This window comes from Oncorhynchus tshawytscha, linkage group LG02 (assembly GCF_018296145.1).
Source record: "Oncorhynchus tshawytscha isolate Ot180627B linkage group LG02, Otsh_v2.0, whole genome shotgun sequence".
In the NCBI taxonomy this organism is placed as follows: Eukaryota; Metazoa; Chordata; class Actinopteri; order Salmoniformes; family Salmonidae; genus Oncorhynchus; species Oncorhynchus tshawytscha.
In genome coordinates, this window is record NC_056430.1 from 33,336,756 (window position 1) to 33,359,857 (window position 23,102).

The following is a 23,102-nucleotide window of genomic DNA, read 5'->3' on the forward strand; positions in this document are numbered from 1 at the left end:
TTTCACTGCTATGCGGATGACACACAGCTGTACATTTCAATGAAACATGGTGAAGCCCCAAAATTGCCCTTGCTAGAAGCATGTGTTTTAGACATAAGGAAGTGGATGGCTGCAAAACTTTCTACTTTTAAACTCGGACAAAACAGAGATGCTTGTTCTAGGTCCCAAGAAACAAAGAGATCTTCTGTTGAATCTGACAATTAATCTTAATGGTTGTACAGTCGTCTCAAATAAAACTGTGAAGGACCTCGGCGTTACTCTGGACCCTGATCTCTCTTTTGAAGAACATATAAAGACCATTTCAAGGACAGCTTTTTTCCATCTACGTAACATTGCAAAAATCAGAAACTTTCTGTCCAAAAATTATGCAGAAAAATTCATCCATGCTTTTGTCACTTCTAGGTTAGACTACTGCAATGCTCTACTTTCCGGCTACCCGGATAAAGCACTAAATAAACTTCAGTTGGTGCTAAATACGGCTGCTAGAATCCTGACTAGAACCAAAGAATTTGATCGTATTACTCCAGTACTAGCCTCTCTACACTGGCTTCCTGTCAAAGCAAGGGCTGATTTCAAGGTTTTACTGCTAACCTACAAAGCATTACATGGGCTTGCTCCTACCTATCTCTCTGATTTGGTCCTGCCGTACATACCTACACGTACGCTACGGTCACAAGACGCAGGCCTCCTAATTGTCCCTAGAATTTCTAAGCAAACAGCTGGAGGCAGGGCTTTCTCCTATAGAGCTCCATTTTTATGGAACGGTCTGCCTACCCATGTCAGAGACGCAAACTCGGTCTCAACCTTTAAGTCTTTACTGAAGACTCATCTCTTCAGTGGGTCATATGATTAAGTGTAGTCTGGCCCAGGAGTGGGAAGCTGAACGGAAAGGCTCTGGAGCAACGACCCGCCCTTGCTGTCTCTGCCTGGCCGGTTCCCCTCTTTCCACTGGGATTCTCTGCCTCTAACCCTATTACAGGGGCTGAGTCACTGGCTTACTGGGGCTCTCTCATGCCGTCCCTGGAAGGGGTGCGTCACCTGAGTGGGTTGATTCACTGATGTGGTCATCCTGTCTGGGTTGGCGCCCCCCCCTTGGGTTGTGCCATGGCGGAGATCTTTGTGGGCTATACTCAGCCTTGTCTCAGGATGGTAAGTTGGTGGTTGAAGATATCCCTCTAGTGGTGTGGGGGCTGTGCTTTGGCAAAGTGGGTGGGGTTATATCCTTCCTGTTTGGCCCTGTCCGGGGTGTCCTCGGATGGGGCCACAGTGTCTCCTGACCCCTCCTGTCTCAGCCTCCAGTATTTATGCTGCAGTAGTTTATGTGTCGGGGGCTAGGGTCAGTTTGTTATATCTGGAGTACTTCTCCTGTCCTATTCGGTGTCCTGTGTGAATCTAAGTGTGCGTTCTCTAATTCTCTCCTTCTCTCTTTCTTTCTCTCTCTCGGAGGACCTGAGCCCTAGGACCATGCCCCAGGACTACCTGACATGATGACTCCTTGCTGTCCCCAGTCCACCTGGCCGTGCTGCTGCTCCAGTTTCAACTGTTCTGCCTTATTATTATTCGAACATGCTGGTCATTTATGAACATTTTAACATCTTGGCCATGTTCTGTTATAAGCTCCACCCGGCACAGCCAGAAGAGGACTGGCCACCCCACATATGCTCTCTCTAATTCTCTCTTTCTTTCTCTCTCTCGGAGGACCTGAGCCCTAGGACCATGCCCCAGGACTACCTGACATGATGACTCCTTGCTGTCCCCAGTCCATCTGACCGTGCTGCTGCTCCAGTTTCAACTGTTCTGCCTTATTATTATTTGAACATGCTGGTCATTTATGAACATTTGAACATCTTGGCCATGTTCTGTTATAATCTCCACCCGGCACAGCCAGAAGAGGACTGGCCACCCCACATATGCTCTCTCTAATTCTCTCTTTCTTTCTCTCTCTCGGAGGACCTGAGTCCTAGGACCATGCCCCAGGACTACCTGACATGATGACTCCTTGCTGTCCCCAGTCCATCTGACCGTGCTGCTGCTCCAGTTTCAACTGTTCTGCCTTATTATTATACGACCATGCTGGTCATTTATGAACATTTGAACATCTTGGCCATGTTTTGTTATAATCTCCACCCGGCACAGCCAGAAGAGGACTGGCCACCCCACATAGCCTGGTTCCTCTCTAGGTTTCTTCCTAGGTTTTGGCCTTTCTAGGGAGTTTTTCCTAGCCACCGTACTTCTACACCTGCATTGCTTGCTGTTTGGGGTTTTAGGCTGGGTTTCTGTACAGCACTTTGAGATATCAGCTGATGTACAAAGGGCTATATAAATAAATTTGATTTGATTTGGCTGTGACGGGTGGAGATTATAACAGAACATGGCCAAGATGTTCAAATGTTCATAAATGACCAGCATGGTCAAATAATAATCACAGGCAGAACAGTTGAAACTGGAGCAGCAGCACGGCCAGGTGGACTGGGGACAGCAAGGAGTCATCATGCCAGGTAGTCCTGAGGCATGGTCCTAGGGCTCAGGTCCTTCGAGAGAGAGAATTAGAGAGAGCATACTTAAATTCACACAGGACACCGGATAGGACAGGAGAAGTACTCCAGATAGAAAAAACTGACCCTAGCCCCCCGACACATAAACTACTGCAGCATAAATACTGGAGGCTGAGACAGGAGGGGTCAGAAGACACTGTGGCCCCATCCGAGGACACCCCCGGACAGGGCCAAACAGGAAGGATATAACCCCACCCACTTTGCCAAAGCACAGCCCCCACACCAATAGAGGGATATCTTGAACGGAAACCAGTGTAGGGAGGCTAGCACTGGAGTAATATGATCACATTTTTGGTTCTAGTCAGGATTCTAGCAGCCGTATTTAGCACTAACGGAATTTTATTTAGTGCTTTATCCGGGTAGTCGGAAAGTAGAGCATTGCAGTAGTCTAACCTAGAAGTAACAAAAGCATTGATTCATTTTTCTGCATAATTTATGGACAGAAAGTTTCACCCAACATCAGTGCCCGACCTCACTAATGCTCTTGTTGGCTGAATGGAAGCAAGTCACTGTAGCAATGTTCCAGCATCTAGTGGAAAGCCTTCCCAGAAGAGTGGAAGCTGCTATAGCAGCAAGGGGGTGACCAACCAACTCCATATTAATGCCCATGTTTTTGGAATGAGATGAACAGGTGTCCACATACTTTTAGTCATGTAGTGTACATAATTGATGCCTGGACCATTCAGTTTCACTTTAATCAGAGGTTTCAGATTATATATGACTTGGATTGGGGAGGTGTGGTGGAAAAATAACATTTGCTTGATAAGATTTAAAAGGAAGCTTACATGGACGGAAAGTGTGACCCATTTTTCTATTACAAACAGCACCCATGGACTTACGTGATTGTAGACATGCCTGAACATAGCTGAACATAGGTATATAATTCCAACATAAAATATGATTTAAATTTCAACGATTTCTGCCTACATCGCCCAGTGAGCAGTGAGCTGAGCAAGTGGCGATTGAATATGACGTTCCATTTTGTTCTATAAAGGCCCTCCCCTTTCTTCGTCACGTCCTCTTTCAATTTGGTGTCTTCGCTGTAGAGGTAAGAAACATTGAATTATGTCCCAGAACAAATCCAACTGAATCACTAGTAATTGTTTGCCATCCATTACATACAACAACTGTGTTATCTTTAATTGCAGGCACATCTCCACAAGATGAGAGCAAAGGTGAGTTGATAAATATCTAACTCCATATTAGCGGGTTTTTGTTTGGCACATTGTCACTAAGCAGTGGCTAGCTAACTAACGCTACATAAACATGTGTCTTAACGACAACGTGCCTAAATAGTTGGCTTCCAATTAAAATATGGAAACATTGGCAGTATCCAATATTACTTTAAAGGGGGAAACGCTTAATTGGCGCAGGAGTTAATTTTGAATGTGATATTCAATTTCATACATGGCGTATTGGGGTTTTGCTAGCTTGACCACGTTGGCGAACTAGGTTTCATGGCGCACATGGTACTAGCAATATTACTTGTAATGCATTTTGTAGATTTCAGGAATGGCTTATATTAGCACGATCAATTATACTGTTCACCAGTGCCATGCCTACTGCGTGTTTGTATCATCTTGACTCTTAACATTGTGACGCATGGTCCGCATTGCCATGCCAGATATTCACGTGTCTTCCTGTTTAGATCCGCAGCTTGTGCTTTAAACATGAATGATTCCTTGTTTGGTTGTGAGTCTTTAAATTGATTTAAGTGTTATTTTGTTTTTAGTGGAGGAAGAAGCGTATGCGCAGGTAAGAATCATTTCCTTTAAGGCTTTTCATCTGAATGCTAATGCTACTTTGTAGTTTCGTTCAGATATGCATTCTACTCCAGTCTTCTGTTAACATGGACATGGCACATTTGCAATCTACTACAATAGATTTGACAACCATGTATATGACTGTTTTTCAGGCTCATACGAGTTCAATTCAGGGTGTATGTTGAATGTTTGTTCATTCGGCGTTGCAGGTAGTCTAGTGGTTAGAGAACTGGGCTAGTAACTGCTAGTTTGCTGGATCGAATCGCCACGGTGGAACACTTAAATATGTTCTACCCCAGAACAAGGCAGCTAACAGCCTACTGGGGAGCCGTGTGTCATTGTAAAAAATAAATGATAACTGACTTGCCTATTTTTAAATGAACATTACATTTAAATGAGTACATGACAATGGTGGGATTAATGCTAGTCATTGTTGGGACTTTTACAAGCTGATATGGTGTGTAATGATGCAGCCCTGGTCACTAATTGACACTTTCTGGTCTTTGTAGGCTGAAGCGTAAAAGGCGAAAGATGAGGCAGAGGTCCAAGTAGACTGGCCCATTCCCCTACTGCTGTGATTGTTTTTCTCCACCCACTCCAAGCCCTCTGAAGCCAGCGGTCCATGATTTGAAGAGCTGAACCATGGTGGTCTGAAGCTGGCCTCGTTGGTGTGAAGGACAGATTCTGCCTACCCAGCCCTCTACTCTGCCAATGGCTCCTGGCCGTTGACTTCTGCTAGAATCTCTCCTGTCATTAAACTCTGGCCTTTTACCACCTGCACAGCTGTTGTAAAGACCATAATAAATATTTGGTTTACTAACTACATTACAGTCTCTGTAAACATTGATTCAGGTTCAAATCTTATTTTATTGATCACACACATTTAGTAGATATTGCGGGTGTGGTGAAATTCTTATCTTTCGGTCCACCCAACTTGCACTTAATGCTTTTGATAATGTTGGAAACTAATATCTGGGGAACCAGTTGATGCTTTTGAGTCCCCGTTGCAGTACAATTTGGTTTACATTTGTACAGCTGTAGACTTAACTGCCCTGGGGATCAGTAATATAGTTGAGGTTCCGGTTTAACTAAGTTCCTGAACAGTGGTTTTCCAGCGTGCCAAGTTCTGAGGTCGGGTGATCTGATGCAGTACTCCCCTCTTCCTGGTGAAATAGCCCTTACACAACCTGGAAGTGTGTGTTGGTTAATTGTCCTGTTGAAAAACAGTCCCACTAAGCCAAAACTAGATGGGATCTTGCTGCAGAATGCTGTGGTAGCCATGCTGGTTAGGTGTGCCTTATTCTAGATAAATCACTGTCACAGGCAAAGCACCATCACACCATGTTTCGTGGTGGGAACCACATGCGGCGATAAATCTGTTCACCTCATCTGGCAAAGGTTGTTGGAACCAAAAATCTCAAGTGCACGCATCAGACCAAAGGATAGATTTCCACCGGTCTAATATCCATTGCTCATGTTTCTTGGCCCAAGAAAGTCTCCTTATTGGTGTCCTTTAGTAGTGGTTTCTTTGCAGCAATTTGACCATGAAGGCTTGATTCTCGCAGTCTCCGAACAGTTGATGTGACTAACAAACAGAAGCATTTATTTGGGTTGCAATCTGAGGTGCAGTTAAGTCTAATGAACTTATTCTCTGCAGCGGAGGGAACTCTGGGTCTTCCTTTAATGTGGCAGTCCACATGAGCGCCAGTTTCATCATAGCGCTTCTGCAACTGCACTTGAACAAACGTTCAAAGTTCTTATTTGGGATTGACTGACCACGTTTTAATGATGGACTGTCATATTTGCTTATTTCAGATGTTCTTGCCATAATATGGACTTAGCCCTATTTGGACAAATACCCTCTTCTGTATACCACCCCTACCTTGTCACAACACAACTGGATTAGCTCAAACACATTAAGAAGGAAAGAAATGACACAAATGAACTTTTAACAAGGGACGCCTGTTAATTGAAATGCATTCCAGGATACTACCTCAAAGCTGGTTGAGAGAATGCCAAATGTGTGCAAAGTTGTCACCAAGGCAAAGAGTGGCTGTTTTGAAGAATCTCAAATATAAATCCTATTTTGATTTGACACTTTTTTGGTTACTACATGATTCCATGTGTTATTTCATAGTTTTGATGTCTTCACTATCTTCACTACAATGTAGAAAATAGTCAAATAAAGAAAAACCCTTACATGAGTAGGCATGTCCAAACCTTCGACTGGTACTGTATATTCTTATGTGCAACGCGGAGTGCCTGGACATAGCCCTTAGCTGTGGTATATTGACCATATACCACAAACCCCTGAGGTGCCGCCTTATTGCTATTTTAAACTGGTTACCAACGTAATTCGAGCAGTGCAAATAAATGTTTTGGCATACGAGTGGTATACTGTCTGATATACCATCGACTGTCAGCCAATCAGCATTCAGGGCTCGAACCACCCAGTTTATAAATGACCATTAATATATTACCATAAGTATGTATATATTCCTGCTACCAGTCACTTTTCAGCCTGGTGTACATGTATATTCCACTACCAGTCACTTTTTATTTATAAATCCACCTCAACCGCTCCAGTACCCCTTAACATTTAGGAAGGTACTGGCAGTAACCTGTGTGTACTTACATTCTCGTGTTTCTAACTCACATTGTAGTTTTTGTGTGGTTGACATTTTTTATATTGTTGGGAAAGAGCTATCAAGGTACAGTTTTACACCTGCTGTGTCCTGTGCACGTGGCGAATAAACGTTGAAACTTGAAAATAATAATTTTCTTTACCCCAAATGTATAATTAATTTGACAACCGGAATACAAGACTAGCTCCTTCCACTGAGGGACGATAGTGAGTCGTTTTCGACGCATATCCCGCGATAAGACCACCGAGAAAGAAGAGTCAAAACCATTTTTTTTACAGTCTATGGTGTAAACAGAAGGATATGGCCGACGAGAGGGGTGCAGGCGACAACAATATCAACGACAACATGGGCAACCAACTACAACTCTTACCCGGTAAATGTGTCTTCAATTGAATTGCATTGGTAGACTAGTGTACTGAATACGTTGGTTATTGTAAATGGTAAAGTCTCGTTATGCAAGCCAAAATCAGTTTTGTATTCTGCAAAGAATCGAGGCCACACCACTTCAAGTGACAGAGCATAATCAGCTCACTCAATCGCTGTCGCAGTGAAGCACTTTTTTTTATCTTGACGGATTGATTGCTTGTTTTATCATTTGTAATATCTTGCTAGCTAGCTATGGAATAGTTTCAACAGATTAATTAAACTGTCTGTTTAGCTGGCTAGCTACCATGTATGCTAATGTGATTTAATCCCCAGCTGATAGTCATGTCAGTCTACTTACACTTGGCATTAAAATGCATTAGCTTGCCAGAGCTAGGTTTTCTGGTCTGTGTGTATGATCACTGGTAATCATCATCTAAATGCATGTCCAACAGGTTATGCTATTGTCAACACGATGACTAAGGGAAATACTTAAAAAAAAAAAAAAATGTTTTAACAATGGGGTCATTTGAAGTAAAAGAGAAAGTACATATTTGCTTGTTTCAGTATGTATTGCTTGCCACTCACTATTATAGAAAATGAAGAGGAAGAGGAGAATGAGATGGAGACTGAGGACCGTGACAGTGAGGATGCAGAAAAACCAAACATAAACTTTGACCCCAGTCTTCCAACTTCACATGCTGTGGGTTTCATATTTACTTCTACAAAGTATTGTTGTGCAGCTGTATCAGTATTCAGTATGGGGTTTTCTACACACACACAGTACTAATTCTTCTTTCCGTATCTGGGAAATGCTTCCCTTCTGCCTTTTAGTCACTTAGTCAGTAATTTATTCAAATAAGCAGTGCAGTTAGATTTGCCTACTGATTCCAGTAGTGCTGTTTCTTCATGTATCTGATAATGTCTCTCCCTCTAATGCCCCCCTTCCCTCCCAGTACCTGGGCTCAGACATGGAGGAGTTTCATGGGCGCACAGTGCACGATGACGACAGCTGCCAGACCATCCCAGTGCTGCCGTTCACAGCTGTCATGCTGATCCCAGGACAGACCCTGCCGCTGCAGCTCTTCAGACCACAGGAGGTCAGCATGATGCGAAGCATTATCCAGAGAGACCGCACCTTTGCTGTTCTTGCACACAGGTATGGCGGGAGAAAGGAGGAGGAGAATGGGAGAGGGGGACAGGGGGGGGGGGTGTATGGGTTCAGAAAGAGTGGGAATCGTAATGGGCTACATTCCAATTGGCTACCCCTCTCCACAAAGTTTTCTCTTGCTCATTCTCCGTCATGTATTAGAATACATTGGATTGGTGTGTATTGCGCTGTGTTTGAGCATGGCTAGAGTAGAGCACAGTAGGGTGTTGCTAAATAGATGTGTCTGTACCCCCCCCAACTCCAGTGAAACAGGCGAGGTGCAGGCAGAGTTTGGGACGACGGCTGAGATCTATGCTTACCGGGAGGAGCAGGAGTACGGCATTGAGACAGTCAAAGTGAAGGCAGTCGGGCGGCAGCGGTTCAAGGTCCATGAGATCAGAACACAAGCAGATGGGTGAGTGGAACTAAATGTTACTGACCAGATCAGAACGACCTAAATCCTCGTAGAACCTGGGCATAGTAATGAGTAAAACGGCTAATAAGACACAGACCAACATCTATCCAATCTGTCTATCAGTTGAGCTACACTCTGACTTTCATCATCATTCTCAGGTTCATAAAGGCATTATCTTCATGGCCATATACAGTTGAAGTCGATAGTTTACATACACTTATGTTGGAGTCATTAAAACTTGTTTTTCAACCACTCCTCAAATTTCTTGTTAACAAAATATAGTTTTGTCAAGTCTGTTTAGGACATCTACTTTGTGCATGACACAAGTTTACAGACATTGTTGACACAATTATTTACAGACAGATTATTTCACTTATAATTCACTGTATCACAATTCCAGTGGGTCAGAAAGTTACATACACTAAGTTGACTGTGCCTTTAAACAGTTTGGAAAATTCCATAAAATGTCATGGCTTTAGAAGCCTCTGATTGAGGCAATTGGAGGTGTACCTGTGGATGCATTTCAAGGCCTACCTTCAAACTCAGTGCCTCTGCTTGACATCATGGGAAAATCAAAAGAAATCAGCCAAGACCTCAGAGAAAAAACTGTTGATCTCCACAAGTCTGGTTCATCCTTGTGAGACATTTCCAAACATCTGAAGGTACCATGATCATCTGTACAAACAATAGTACGCAAGTATTAACACCATGGGACCATGCAGCCGTCATACCACTCAGGAAGGCGACGCGTCCTGATTCCTAGAGATGAACGTACTTTGGTGCGAAAAGTGCAAATCAATCCCAGAACAACAGCAAAGGACCTTGTGAAGATGCTGGAGGAAACAGGTACAAAAGTATCGATATGCACAGTAAAACAAGTCCTATATTAACACAACCTGAAAGGCTGCTTAGCAAGAAAGAATCCAATGCTCCAAACCCACCATACTTTTTGGAGAAATGTCCTCTGGTCTGATGAAACAAAAATAGAACTGTTTGGCCATAATGACCATCGTTATGTTTGCAAGCCAAAGAATGCCATCCCAACCGTGAAACAAACCGTGGCAAAATGGCTTAAGGACAACAAAGTCAAGGTATTGGAGTGGCCATCACAAAGCCATGACCTCAATCCTATAGGAAATGTGTGGGCACAACTGAAAAAATGTGTACGAGCAAGGAGGCCTACAATCCTGACTCGGTTACACCAGCTATGTCAGGAGGAATGGGCCAAAATTCACCAAACCCATTGTGGGAAGCTTGTGGAAGGCTACCTGACATGTTTGACCAAAGTTAAACAATTGAAAGGCAATGCTACCAAATACTAATTGGGTGTATGTAAACATCTGACCCACTGGGAATGTGATGAAAGAAATAAAAAGCTAAAATAAATAATTCTCTCTTACTATTATTCTGACATTTCACATTCTTAAAATAAAGTGGTGATCCTAACTGACCTAAGACAGGAATTTCTTACTAGGATTAAATGTCAGGAATTGCAAAAAACTGAGTTTAAATGTATTTGGCTAAGGTGTATGTGAGCTTCAGACTTCAACAGTAAGTAGAGATTATGTATGTATGAGCAGGAAATATTTTGTAAGTGATACCATAAATAACCACAATATGGAAAACTCACTTTATTTGTATTATCTGAGTGGGAAAGCACATAAGACACGATTCCCTATAAAGGGTGGACAATCATAGATCCTCAGAGACAGTGGTAATCCAATTGTTTTGTGACCAGCAGTATATAGTTACAGCAGTGTTTCTTTCCCAAATACATGGTTGTTGAGAGTTAGAATAGTAGAATACACAAGGTGCAATTTCGAAATTTGGTTGTGCATAAGCAATTCCTTTTGGTGTTTCAGTCACTAACCAGGTTTCCATCCAAACTGTCTCTAACCAGAATAGAAAGAGGAGTGGGAGGCCCCGGTGCACAACTGAGCAAGAGGACAAGTACATTAGTGTCTAGTTTGAGAAACAGATGCCTCACAAGTCTCAAACTGGCATCTGCAAAACACCAGTCTCAATGTCAACAGTGAAGAGGCGACTCTGGAATGCTGGCCTTCTAGGCAGAGTTGCAAAGAAAAAGGCATATCTCAGACTGGCCAATAAAAAGAAAAGATTAAGATGGGCAAAATAACACAGACACTGGAAAGAGGAACTCTGCCTAGAAGGCCAGCATTCCGGAGTCGCCTCTTCACTGTTGACGTTGAGACTGATGTTTTGCGGGTACTATTTAATGAAGCTGCCAGTTCATTACCAGTCAAAATTTTGGACACACCTTTTCTTTATTTAGACCTATTTAGACTCTTTTCTACATTGTAGAATAGTGAAGACACCAAAACTACAAAATAACACATGGAATCATTTAGTAACCACAAAAGTGTTAAAATATATTTTATATTTGAGATAATTAAACGTTTCCACCCTTTGCCTTGATGACAGCTTTGCACACGCTTGGCACTCTCAACCAGCTTCATGAGGAATGCTTTCCCAACAGTCTTGAAGGAGTTCCCACAATGCTGATCACTTGACTCCTTATCCTTCACTCTGTGGGTCAACTCATCCCAAACCATTTCAATTTGGTTGAGGTCGGGTGATTGTGGAGGCCAGGTCATCTGATACAGCACTCTTATCACTCTCCTTGGTCAAATAGCCCTTACACAGCCTGGAGATGTAACTACATGATTCCATATGTGTTATTTCATAGTTCATAGTCTTCAGTATTATTCTACAATCTAGAAAATAGTTAAAATAATAACTCTTGCATGAGTAGTTGTGTCAATGTTTGACTGGTACTGTGCATGCACACTGAACTCAAATATAAATGCAACATGTAAAGTGGTCTCATGTTTCATGAGCTAAGATCACAGAAATTGTAAATACACACAAAAAGCATATCAAGAATCTGATTAAACAACATGATAATTACACAGGTGCACCTTGTGCTGTGGACAATCAAATGTGCAGTTTTGTCACACAACACAATGCCACAGATGTCTCAAGTTTTAGAGGGAGTGTGCAATTGGCATGCTGACTGCAGGAATGTCCACCAGAGCTGCTGACAGAGAATTTAATGTTCATTTGTCTACCATAAACCGCCTCCCACGTTGAATTAGGCAGTACATCCAACCAGCCTCACAACTGCAGACCACATGTAACCACTCCAGCCCAGGACCTCCACATCCGGCTTCTTCACCTGCGGTGTCATTCGAGACCATCCACCCGGACAGCTGATGAAACTGAAGAGTATTTCTGTCTGTAATAAAAACCCTTTTGTGGGGAAAAACTCATGCTGATTGGCTGGGTCAGCTCCCCAGTGGGTGGGCCTATACCCTCCCAGGCCCAACCATGGCTGTGCCCCTGCCCAGTCATTAATTGGGGCCTAATTTATTTATTTATTTATTTTGATTTACTGATTTCTTTATATGATCTGTAACTCAGTAAAATCATTGAAATTGCTACATGTTGGATTTATATTTTTGTTCAGTATAATAATCATCATTCAAAATGAACTTGGAGTAACGCAATGAAATGTTGTGGTCATCCCACTATGACTTGGGAAAACATGCAGTTTATTCTGCTACATAATAAATAAGTTATGATGAACTTCAAATAGTGGTCAAAGTGCAAGTTGATGAGCTTGATGGTAGTTTCCAATAAATATCAAGGGGCTTATCCTGTTGACATGATGATCGATGCTTGGCTGCCATTTGACAAAAAAGTCTTCACACTTTTAATAATCCATAATAGGCATCACTACACACCCTGGTTCGATTCCAGGCTGTATCACAACCGGCCGTGATTGGGAGTCCCATCGGGCGGCGCACAGTTGGTCCAGCGTCGTTTTGGTTTGGCTGGGGTATGCCGTCATTGTAAATAAGAATTTTAACTGACTTGCCTAGTTAAATAAATACAAAAATACCCACACTATTTTTGCAAGCTGTTGGCTAGAGAGCACGTGCCAATGCCAGAGTGGGCACATTCACTATCTAACGCTACATTTATTGTGACAAAACCATCAGTTGTGATGGAAATCCATTTAACAAGCCCAATTTTATTGAACCACATCTCTGGTGGGAAAATGTGCGTATTTGTTTTAGGCAGAATTTATAATATTCCCATGAAAATCTGTCGCCAATTGGATGGAAACCAAGCTAGTGTCAGTCAGCTAACACTTTTTTGATTGGTAAATTAGTTGCGCCAGCTATTTAATAAGTAATCCTGGCTGAATACCGACCGGGCACGAAGCCATTGATTTTATTAGTCATTGTCACTCACTCAGATGTCATATTAACATGACATAAGTCATGGCAAGGTGGGTAGAATTGCAGGATGTTATCTGTGAAAGTGAAGCTCTGGTTTAAACTGGCATTGTTGTTCTGTAACACAGTTTATTCATAATTTAATCCAAATTCTAACTGAGGAACTTTAAATTGAGTAACATTTTTGCTGCAACTAAAGTTTCTGCAGATAGGGAAGGTGCGGACATTTCAGTTTCTTCATTGAATATTTAAATACCTCACACAGTTCAGTTCATATTACGTTCCAACATATATGAGACATGGAAGAGGAACAGGCTGCTGCACCTGGTTATTATAGAGGTCAATTGCTCACTAATTAAGCTGTTCTAGGACTTTACTTCACTAAGATCCTCATTGCCATGGAAACCCCATGTGTTCCATGTACATTAATACTGTTTATAATGATATCTCTCGCGTCTTCAGTCGGTCTATTCATTAGTAGGTGTACATAGACCCCCTGAGCTCAAAACAATTTGGACCTGTTGGTGCACTTGGTGACTTACCTATGATTTATGTGTTGGCGGTCATTTACCCTACACTGTGACCACCCTGCGATCTGTACACCCTGGTGACCTCTTCAACATTATGTCTACTGTTTATTAGCATTGAAATAGTCATCAGTCACACAGAGAAAAGACAATACATATCATAGAGTACATACATCCATGGATGTATTCATCTCAAAGGCAAGCCTTTCTCCTCTGACATGGTTATATCACTGTAAATGGAGAAAATGGACTTGAATATATCTTGTTGTATTTTCCACAATTTAATCAATTTAGTCAGTCACCAGACTATTTCATTGAAGGAGCCTAATTTAAATCTAGGCCTAAAATATTAGGTTATTAGCCTACAGCCTAGTGAAAATGACATTTATTGTAGCTCACCTTTTGACTGAAATATGTCAGACAGCTTGTTGGCCCTTTTCTCTTTTCTTGCACCTGGCTGTCAGTGTAATTTCATAAGGTTGTGGCTGTTTTTACTTTATGGTAACCCGCTTGTGATGACTTTGTCACTGGGAACATATCCAATTCTCTGCTAAACAAACCGACAAGCAAATAGGCCTAGTAGCAGAGATTCAGCACCATGGATAGCGCAGTGGTTGATCAAATCACTGTGAATCTGACTAGTCAAGCCTGTGCACTCAATGTTGTTATTGTAACATGGAACAATGTAGCAGATGTGTATTTCCTCAAGCGCGTTTGTGTATACCGTGTAACTGCCGTTTTGTTAACACTGAGTAGCTGCCGTTTATATTTTGAGCATTTGCCAGTGTCATAAAGCTAGTTTGGAGATTTGGGAATGCGAGATGGAAATTGCCTTCAGTAAATGTGTTGGGTGGTGGTGTGTAGCATGGAAATAATAGTAAGCAATACAATTTAAAGTCATGCACGTAAGTGATGTTTTCTATTGGGGACTTTACGTTGAGTAGGCCTAAGCTAAATATGGTTGGCTGCTAGCATTGTGATGACTGGTCTAATGTATGAATGAAGCCAGAGAGTTAATATGTCCGGCAGGGTTCTCTCCAAAGAATGTAAGACTGGCGTTACGCCACCTTGTGGACTGGCTGTGCCACTACCTATTTTTTTTAAATTGCAGGTACCACACCCTAATATGGTATGTTTGTGCGCTGTGTCCAGTTTATTCAGCTATTCGCACAAGCTATCTGCAATTAGCACCCCTTCTAGGATGTTTTTATATCATCTGAGCAATGTTTGTACCAAATATCATGCTTTTATCTGTTGCATAACAGTTTTTATGGTCAAATACCTATATTATGGAAGCCATTTTGGATTTACGCAAAACAAAAAACTATTCCTGGTAAAATGTTAATGGACACCCCTTCTGGGATGTTTTCATGTCACCTGAGGAATGTTTGCACCAAATTTCATGCTTTAAACGACCACGTAACGTTTTTTTCACTAAGGCCCCAGATTATCTCCTCTCTCTGATGAAGTATGCTTTTGCTCTGTAATTGAAATGCATAGTATACGTACCTAAGGGTTTATTCACTATCTTTGTTTATCTAGCCCCAATTCTCTCTCTGTCTTCTCTCTTGTCTCTTTTAGAATCAGACAGGCCAAGGTGCAGATCCTCCCCGAGCGGATCCTTCCAGACCCCCTGACTGCAGTGCAGCTCACGCCCCTGTCCCGCCTCCACATGCACCCCTCCTCCAGACCCCCTGCCCAGAGCTGCAAACAGGCCCAGCGCTGGTGGGCCACCTACCGCCAGGTCCGACACACATTATTCTTGTGGAAATTAGGAACGGGGGAGGGATGTTAATGTTAATTGTTTGTTAGGGTGATGTTTGGATGTTGAAGATGCCGAGGAGAGGTGGCGGTCTTCAGGCCGAGACATACAAAACATGAGATGTGTTCAAATCAAGGCCCAACCTTATGAAGTGTTCATATAAACTTGTTTTAGCTAGAACAGACATGCTTCTTTGTCATTTGGGAAAAGGAAACATATCCGGTCTTTATACAGTTGCTCACTCCTGAATGCAACCTGGCATCCCAGTGTTTGTGTTCAACAATGAAGATGAATAAAGAAGTTCTCTTGCTGAGGTGTTGTCTGTGTGTTTGCCTCTGTTCACCTCAGAGGAAGTTCCACTGTGCCAACATGACCTCGTGGCCTCCCTGGGTCTACGCCCTCTATGACTCTGTAAGTACTGAATGCCCTGCTCATCTCTGCTCTGTAGGTTAGTGTGCTAACTTATCAGGGCTAGATAGAACTACTGTGTGTGTACAGACATAACATTTCCACTAGAACTTGATTGAGCTGATTTATTCCATAATGCGTTCCAGAGAAATACTGTAAGTGAGTTTAGTGACTGTTATGACACACATCCTGTTTGTAACATGGTTTCTTGTGTTTGTCTCCCAGGAGACTCTAATGAAGAGAGTGAAGAGACAGCTCCATGAGTGGGACGAGAACCTCAAGGATGATTCCCTCCCCACAAACGCTATAGGTACAACTGCCCTCTAAGCTATGTATATACACTGAACAAAAAAATAAATGAAACCATTTCAAAGATTTTACTGATTTACAGTTCCTATAAGGAAATCAGTCAATTGGAATAAATTCATTAGGCCCTAATTTATGGATTTTACATGACTGGGAATACAGATATGAATCTGTTGGTCACAGATGCCTTTAAAAAAAAGTTAGTGGTGTGGATCAGAAAACCAGTCAGTATCTGGTGTGACCACCATTTGCCTCATGCAGCGTGACACTCCTTCACATATCATTGATCAGGCTGTTGATTGTGGCCTGTGGATTGTTGGTTCCACTCCTCTTCGATGGCTGTGCGAAGTTGCTGGATATTGATGGGAACTGGAACACTGTCGTACACGTCAATCCAGAGTATTCCAAACAGGCTTAATGGGGTGACGTGTCTGGTGAGTATTCAGGCCATGGAAGAACAAGGACATTTTCACTTGGTTTGTGGTTGTGAAGCCGGTTGGACGTACTGCCAAAATCTCTGGTCCACATACCTGCAGTCAGCATGCCAATTGCACGCTCCCTCAAAACTTGAGACATCTGTGGCATTGCGCTTGCGTGACAAAACATCACATTTTAGCGGGGCCTTTTATTGTCCCCAGCACAAAGTACACATGTGTAATGATCATGCTGTTTAATCAGCTTCTTGATATGCCACACCTGTCAGCTGGATGGATTATCTTGGCAAAGGAGAAATGCTCACTAACAGGGATGTAAACAAATTTGTGCTCAAGATTTGAGAGAAATACGTGTTTTGTGTGTATGGAAAAGTTCTGGGATCTTTTATTTCAGCTCATTAAACATGGGACCAACACTTTACATGCTGTGTTTATATTTTTGTTCAGAGTATTTATGCCACCTAAAATCTTTAGAGTACTACTGTCAATCCCACGGAATTCAAATCCTGAACTGTAATATTCCTGTCAGATTTCTCCTATAGAGTGGCTGCCTGTCTGCCCATAGATGATGCCCTTCGGCTCCAGCTGCTGAAGATTGGCAGTGCCATCCAGAGGCTGCGCTGTGAGCTGGACATCATGGCCCGGGTGAGCACAGACACATACATGTGCGCCCACACACAGAGCAAGAAATACACATCACTAAACCTTACAATTTAAAGGCCAGGCACACTGCTCAACACATGGACCAGGCAAGGACTTGTTCATCTGTGAGAAAAACAGAGCCTTATCCTACTCCATTGAAGTTGAGGTCAATTAAAATGGTTAAGGGTTATGGTTATGGGTAGGAATGCCTCAAGGACCAATGATGGCACTGACCATCCACACACGGTCTGATATGTACCCCTAAACGCACAACACACATCCATCCAGCTGTACCGACTGACTCCCCGACTGATCTGTCTAACCTCTGACCCCCTACTCCTCCCTGTTGTTCTGTGGCAAACGCCCCTGTCTCCCTCTCTTCCATCTCCTCTCTCTTCCCTCTCCTCTAATGTTCTAGTGTTTATATACTGAACAAAAATGTAAATGCAGCATGTGACAATTTCAAGATTTACAGTTCATATAAGGAAATCAGTCAATTGAAATTAATTAATTAGGCCCTAATCTATGGATTTCACATGACTGGGCAGGGGCGCAACCAAGGGTGGGCCTGGGAGGGCATTGGCCCGACCACTTGCGAGCCAGGACCACCCACTGGGGAGCCAGGTTCAGCCAATCAGAATCAGTTTTTCCCCACTAAAGGGCTTTATTACAGACAGAAATACTCCTCAGCTCCATCAGCTGTCCGGGTGGTTAGTCTCAGACGATCCTGCAGGTGAAGAATCCGGATGTGGGGGGTCCTGGGCTGGCATGGTTAAACGTGGTCTGCGGTTTTTAGTCCGATTGGACGTACTGCCAAATTGTCTAAATTACATTCTCTGGCAACATCTCTGGTGGACATTCCTGCAGTCAGCATGCCAATTACATGCTCCCTCAAAACTTGAGACGTCTGTGGCATTGTGTTTTAGAGTGGCCTTTTATTGTCCCCAGCACAAGGTGCACCTGTGTAATGGTTGTTTAATCATTGTTTAATCAGTTTCTTGGTATGCCACACCTGTCAGGTGGAAGGATTATCTTGTCAAAGGAGAAATGTTCACTAACAGGGATGTATTCAAATTTGTGCACCAAATTTGAGAGAAACAAGCCTTTTGTGTGTGGAACTTCTCATGAAACATGGGACCAGCACTTGTTTGGTTTTATATTTTTGTTCAATATATTTAGCCACGGACTATATACTGTATAGTGATGATCATTTCCCCTCTTGAGTCAGTGGGTTGGAGATGCTGCCTTCCTTTGTGAACTCTCTGAAGCATTGAGAGCTGTTACAGTGCTACTTCCCTAAACCCTACCTCCATCATCACCCTCATCTCTGATCACTCCGAGCCTGCACCACTGCTTGCTTGTCTCTCATCGTCCCTCAAAGACTCCCTTCAGTTACAACATCAACAGAAAAAGGTGCTCTGGCATATGTCTCAGGATTTAGGGTTTAAACTGCTTCCTCACTGCGTTCACCAGCCACAGCAGGAAAACTGGGCAGAGAGGCTTAGTGTCCACTTCTGTGGGAATTGAAAGTGGAATTATGTCTGGAATCTAACAGCAATTGTCTGAATGTAAAGAAAGGAACAAGTATACCTAATGTCCTTCCTTATCCTCTCTCTGTTCATTTATATTTGGGCTCCCGAGTGGCGCAGCGGTCTAAGGCACTGCATCAGTGCTAGAGGTGTCACTCCAGGCCCTGGTTTGTTTCCAGTCTGTATCACAACCGGCCGTGATTGGGAGTCCCATAGGGCGACGCACAAACGGCCCATCGTCCGGGTTTGGCCGGGGTAGGCCATCATTGTAAATAAGAATTTGTTCTCAACTGACTTGCCTAGTTAAATAAAGGTTAAATAAAAATAGGGAGCGAGGGAGGAAGTGCATGGAGTTTCTATACATAAACATAAGGATGGTTGAGCATGAGACTCCCTCACACACGAAGACATGGCTCATGAGAATGTAGTCCTGTTGTACACTCCCAGTTTTTGTACACTCCCTATTTTTGTACTCTCATGATTCCAGCATGGTCATAGAAATGAAATGAGAATGGGATAAAATTAGAACAGCAGAATCTCTATGGGCATGACTGTTAGGAGATGATGGATGTGTGTGTCAGTATGGATATATGAGGTAATTCTCTAGCTTCATTATTGTAGCTGGCTTTCTTTCCTCTGACTGAAGATAATAAGCACTCTCATGCAGCTGCCTTGAGAAAGAGGGTTATAAAGAGAAACACCTGGCCATTCTGAGGTGGTTGTTAGTACAGGCAATAACTACAGGGATGTTTGCTTCTGCTACAGAAGTCTGGTGGTTTGAACATGAAGTCACATTAGTGGTCTTTTTTTCCCACAGTGCACCTCGCTGTGTTGCAAGCAGTGCCAAGATACAGAGATCACCACCAAGAACGAGATCTTCAGGTGAGGGAGAGATGCACCTAGACTCTGAATGGTTTCTGTGTCTGTCGAGTAGTCTAACACTGGTTGTCAGAGTGAGCTGGTAGTGTGTGTGATGAGTGTTGCGAAACACAGGGACCCAAATACAGAGGCAATGAGCTTCTCCAGACCCATTTTGGTTCTCTGCAGCCCTACTTGGGAACGGGCAGCTATACACTGAGTATATAGAACATTAAGAACACCTTCTCTTTCCATGACATAAGCTGACCAGGTGAATCCAGGTGATCCCTTATTGATGTCACTTGTTAAATCCACTTCAATCAGTGTAGATGAAGGGATCAGACAGGTTAAAGAAGGATTTTTAAGCCTTGAGACAATTGAGACACGGATTGTGTACACACATTCACAGGGTGAATGGGCAAGACAAAGATTTAAGTGCCCTTGAACGGGGTATGATAATAGGTGCCAGGCGCCCTGGTTTGAGTATGTTAAGAACTACAACGCTGCAGGGTTTTTCACACTCAACCGTTTCCGGTGTGTATCAGGAATGGTCCACCACCCTAAGGACATCCAGCCAACTTGACACAACTGTGGGAAGCATTGGAGTCAACTGGTCCAGCGTCCCTATGGAACGATTTCAACACTTTGTAAAGTCAATGCCCCAACAAATTGAGACTGTTCTGAGGTCAAAAGGGAGGGTGAAACTCAATATTAGGAAGGTGTTCCTAATGTTTGGTATATTCAGTGTACATAACTGATGACTGATGTGTTTGATACAGTATACGTTTCAAACACACTAGATTAATGATGCTGTTGGTGCATTTGTACTCTGCTCAAATGAGAGCGAAGAAGGAAGGATTAAGCAGAAGTTGTCTCTTGTTTGACATTCATCTAGTTCGGTTTCATAACCATCTCTCTGTCTACTGTCCCATTCAGTTGGTCTAAACTGTCTGACCTGTACCTTACCACAGCCGTAGCCACCTGGCCTGTGGTCATTGTAGTATGTTTGTATAATTTTAGAATATTTGTAGTTTTAGTATATTTCTATACTTAAAAATGTTTGCATGTCAATTCAGCTGCTATTTGTACAATGTGGTTTAGACAATCACTTTAAAAAAAATCTGTACCATGTCTCCTCTCTCTCCTCCTGCAGCCTGTCTCTGTACGGCCCCATGGCAGCCTACGTCAACCCCCACGGCTACGTCCATGAGACCCTGACCGTCTACAAAGCCAGCAACCTCAACCTGGTCGGTAGGCCGTCCACGCTCCACAGCTGGTTTCCAGGGTAATGCCTCTCTTTACATGACACGCACAACAACAGTACCAGTCAAGAGTTTGGACACAACTACTCATTCCAGGGTTGTTGTTGTTTTGTTTTTTTTACAATTTTCTACATTTTAAAATAATAGTGAAGACATCAAAACTAGGAAATAACACATATGGAATCATGTAGTAACCAAAAAGAAGTGTTAAACAAGTCAAAATATATTTTATATTTGAGATTCTTCAAAGTAGTCACCTTTGCCTTGACGACAGCTTTGCACACCCTTGGCATTCTCTCAACCAGCTTCATGAAGAATGCTTTTCCAACAGAGTTCCCACATATGCTCAGCACTTGTTGGCTGCTTTTCCTTCACTCTGCGGTCCAACTCATCCCAAGGTTGGGTTGAGGTCAGGTGATTGTTGAGGCCAGGTCATTTGATGCAGCACTCCATCACTCTCATCGGTCAAATAGCCCTTACACAGCCTGGAGGTGTGTTTTGGGTCATTGTCCTGTTGAAAAACGTATTTTAGTCCCACTAAGGGCAAACCAGATGGTATGGCGAAGATGTAACATTCTGAAAGTATCCTAGGCCAACCAGCTTTCGCCAATTGGCTTCAGTTGGCCGGTGTGTGACCATTGCAAAAGTTGTTTGACTTTGGATAGCCTATCCTAACTAGCCCCATAGGGATATCCAAAGTGAAATCAAATTTAGCACGGTCAGTGTGCGTTCCACACCCATGTGTTTATAGTGGGCATTACAATTGGGTCGTGTGCAGCTGCACTTCAAATTCAGTGTTTCCCTATATTCATTAGGCAGCGGTGATCCACCACTGCTAAATTGTTCCCGCCGCTTCAAAAAAGTATGTAAAGCATGTAATGAATAAAAAAACATGCCATGTTTGTAAATATATATTTCTGCCGTGGGCTCAATGACTGGAAGTCTATGGGAACAGCAAGAAATAGCAATGCACCCCCGATGCGCTGGATTTGTTTTTATGGGGAACACTTCAATTGATGATTACTTGGGTGCTGCCAGCTGTGGGCATGTTGGCAGGATTGAAATAAAATAAACCCAACCCACGGAAAGCTTACATCTCGCAAATCTCAATTTGGGACAATACTGACATTTTGTAGTCAATTTTGACACTAGAATACATGTTTCTGACTCAAATTATACACACAGGCTGTTTTCAACCAGAGAAGTTGATTATACAGCCGATTTGAATTGCCAGTGCTGCTGGGTGATACTTGTCATGCAACCGCTTCAAATGGTATGCTGTTGCCAAGAAGAGGACACTGGGATACGTCTTAATTTGACAGGTGTCAGATGAGTGGCTGGAGGGGAGTGGTTTGTCTGTGTGCCTTGGTTCCATCTCCCGCCGCCGTTCCCACGTGAAAGCCAACAAAGGCTTTATGACAACAATAATAAGACATGTGGCATGCAGCACAAATGCATGAGGACTAATATGTTCTTTCTGTTTTTCCTCTCTGCCTTCCCCCTCAGGTATGCCTGGACGATTGCTCAGTGTCGTACCTGTGCTTCACACATGGGATGGAAGTTCACAGCCACCAAGAAAGACTTGTCCCCTCCTCGTTTCTGGGGCTTGACCCGCTCGGCCATGCTGCCCCGCATCCCCCAGACTGAGGGTGAGGAGGGGGATGAGGGCTCCCGCCTGCTCTGCCTGTGACAACATGGGGAACTCCCCTCCCCACCCCCCATGTCCCCAATGGCTCTTCGATCGCCCCACCCTGTCCACTGGGCAAGGGTGTATCTCTATTTTAGTAATCGAGGCGTCCCGCCCAACCCCTGACAGCCATTGCAGCACATTCATCATATTAGTGTAAAGGTCATCCTGCTTTAAAATGGCATTTTCTAACATAGAGAGGGGGGAGGGGGGCAAGGAGGAGGTGGGAGGGGTGTTTTGTTCCTGACTGCAGGGACACTGCTGATGGAATGCGTTGCACATCGACAGATAGATGTGGGGAATGGAGCAAGAGATTAGTTCTGCAACACAGCATATCTTCCCCATAGCATGCTACTCTTGACCTGTCTGTATGGCTGTCTACTGTGGTCTGTCTATCCAGCTTCTATGCTATTTGCCACAGACACGGCACGCACCAGTGCATTGCCACTTGCTCTTAAACATAGTGGGTGTGACTTTGCATGCGGTATCCAGCTAGGTGTATATAGGCTTGTAGACAGCCATCAAGAGGACCTT

At 43.2% G+C, this 23,102-nt stretch overlaps 1 protein-coding gene and 1 long non-coding RNA gene across 3 annotated transcripts; both read left to right on the top strand.

Annotated features, from left to right (window-relative positions):
- Positions 1-3,520: 3,520 nt before the first annotated feature.
- Positions 3,521-5,143, top strand: LOC112217479. The gene is made up of 4 exons (XR_002948471.2): positions 3,521-3,603; positions 3,704-3,730; positions 4,288-4,310; positions 4,828-5,143. It is a non-coding gene; the product is annotated as an uncharacterized LOC112217479 (long non-coding RNA).
- Positions 5,144-7,208: 2,065 nt separating this feature from the next.
- Positions 7,209-22,783, top strand: crbn (cereblon). Of its 2 annotated transcripts, none has more exons than XM_024377765.2 (11): positions 7,209-7,336; positions 7,923-8,029; positions 8,283-8,485; positions 8,742-8,891; positions 15,262-15,424; positions 15,791-15,853; positions 16,076-16,160; positions 17,120-17,235; positions 19,579-19,643; positions 20,773-20,904; positions 22,388-22,783. In XM_024377765.2, the coding sequence occupies exons 1-11, from the start codon at positions 7,264-7,266 to the stop codon at positions 22,569-22,571; spliced, it is 1,341 nt and encodes a 446-aa protein (XP_024233533.1). In that variant the 5' UTR covers positions 7,209-7,263; the 3' UTR covers positions 22,572-22,783. The 2 variants fall into 2 exon arrangements, with proteins under 2 accessions (XP_024233533.1, XP_024233540.1); XM_024377772.2 differs by having other exon boundaries at positions 17,156-17,235.
- The last annotated feature ends 319 nt before the right edge of the window (positions 22,784-23,102 follow it).

What these genes read in the sequence shown, in the direction of transcription:
- crbn (XM_024377765.2), top strand. Translation starts at nt 7,264, where the DNA reads ATGGCCGACGAGAGGGGTGCAGGCGACAACAATATCAACGACAACATG. An exon ending in ATCAGAACACAAGCAGATGG is followed by an intron (nt 8,892 to 15,261) that starts GTGAGTGGAACT and finishes TGTCTCTTTTAG; the next exon opens with AATCAGACAGGCCAAGGTGC. An exon ending in CCTCCCCACAAACGCTATAG is followed by an intron (nt 16,161 to 17,119) that starts GTACAACTGCCC and finishes TATTCCTGTCAG; the next exon opens with ATTTCTCCTATAGAGTGGCT.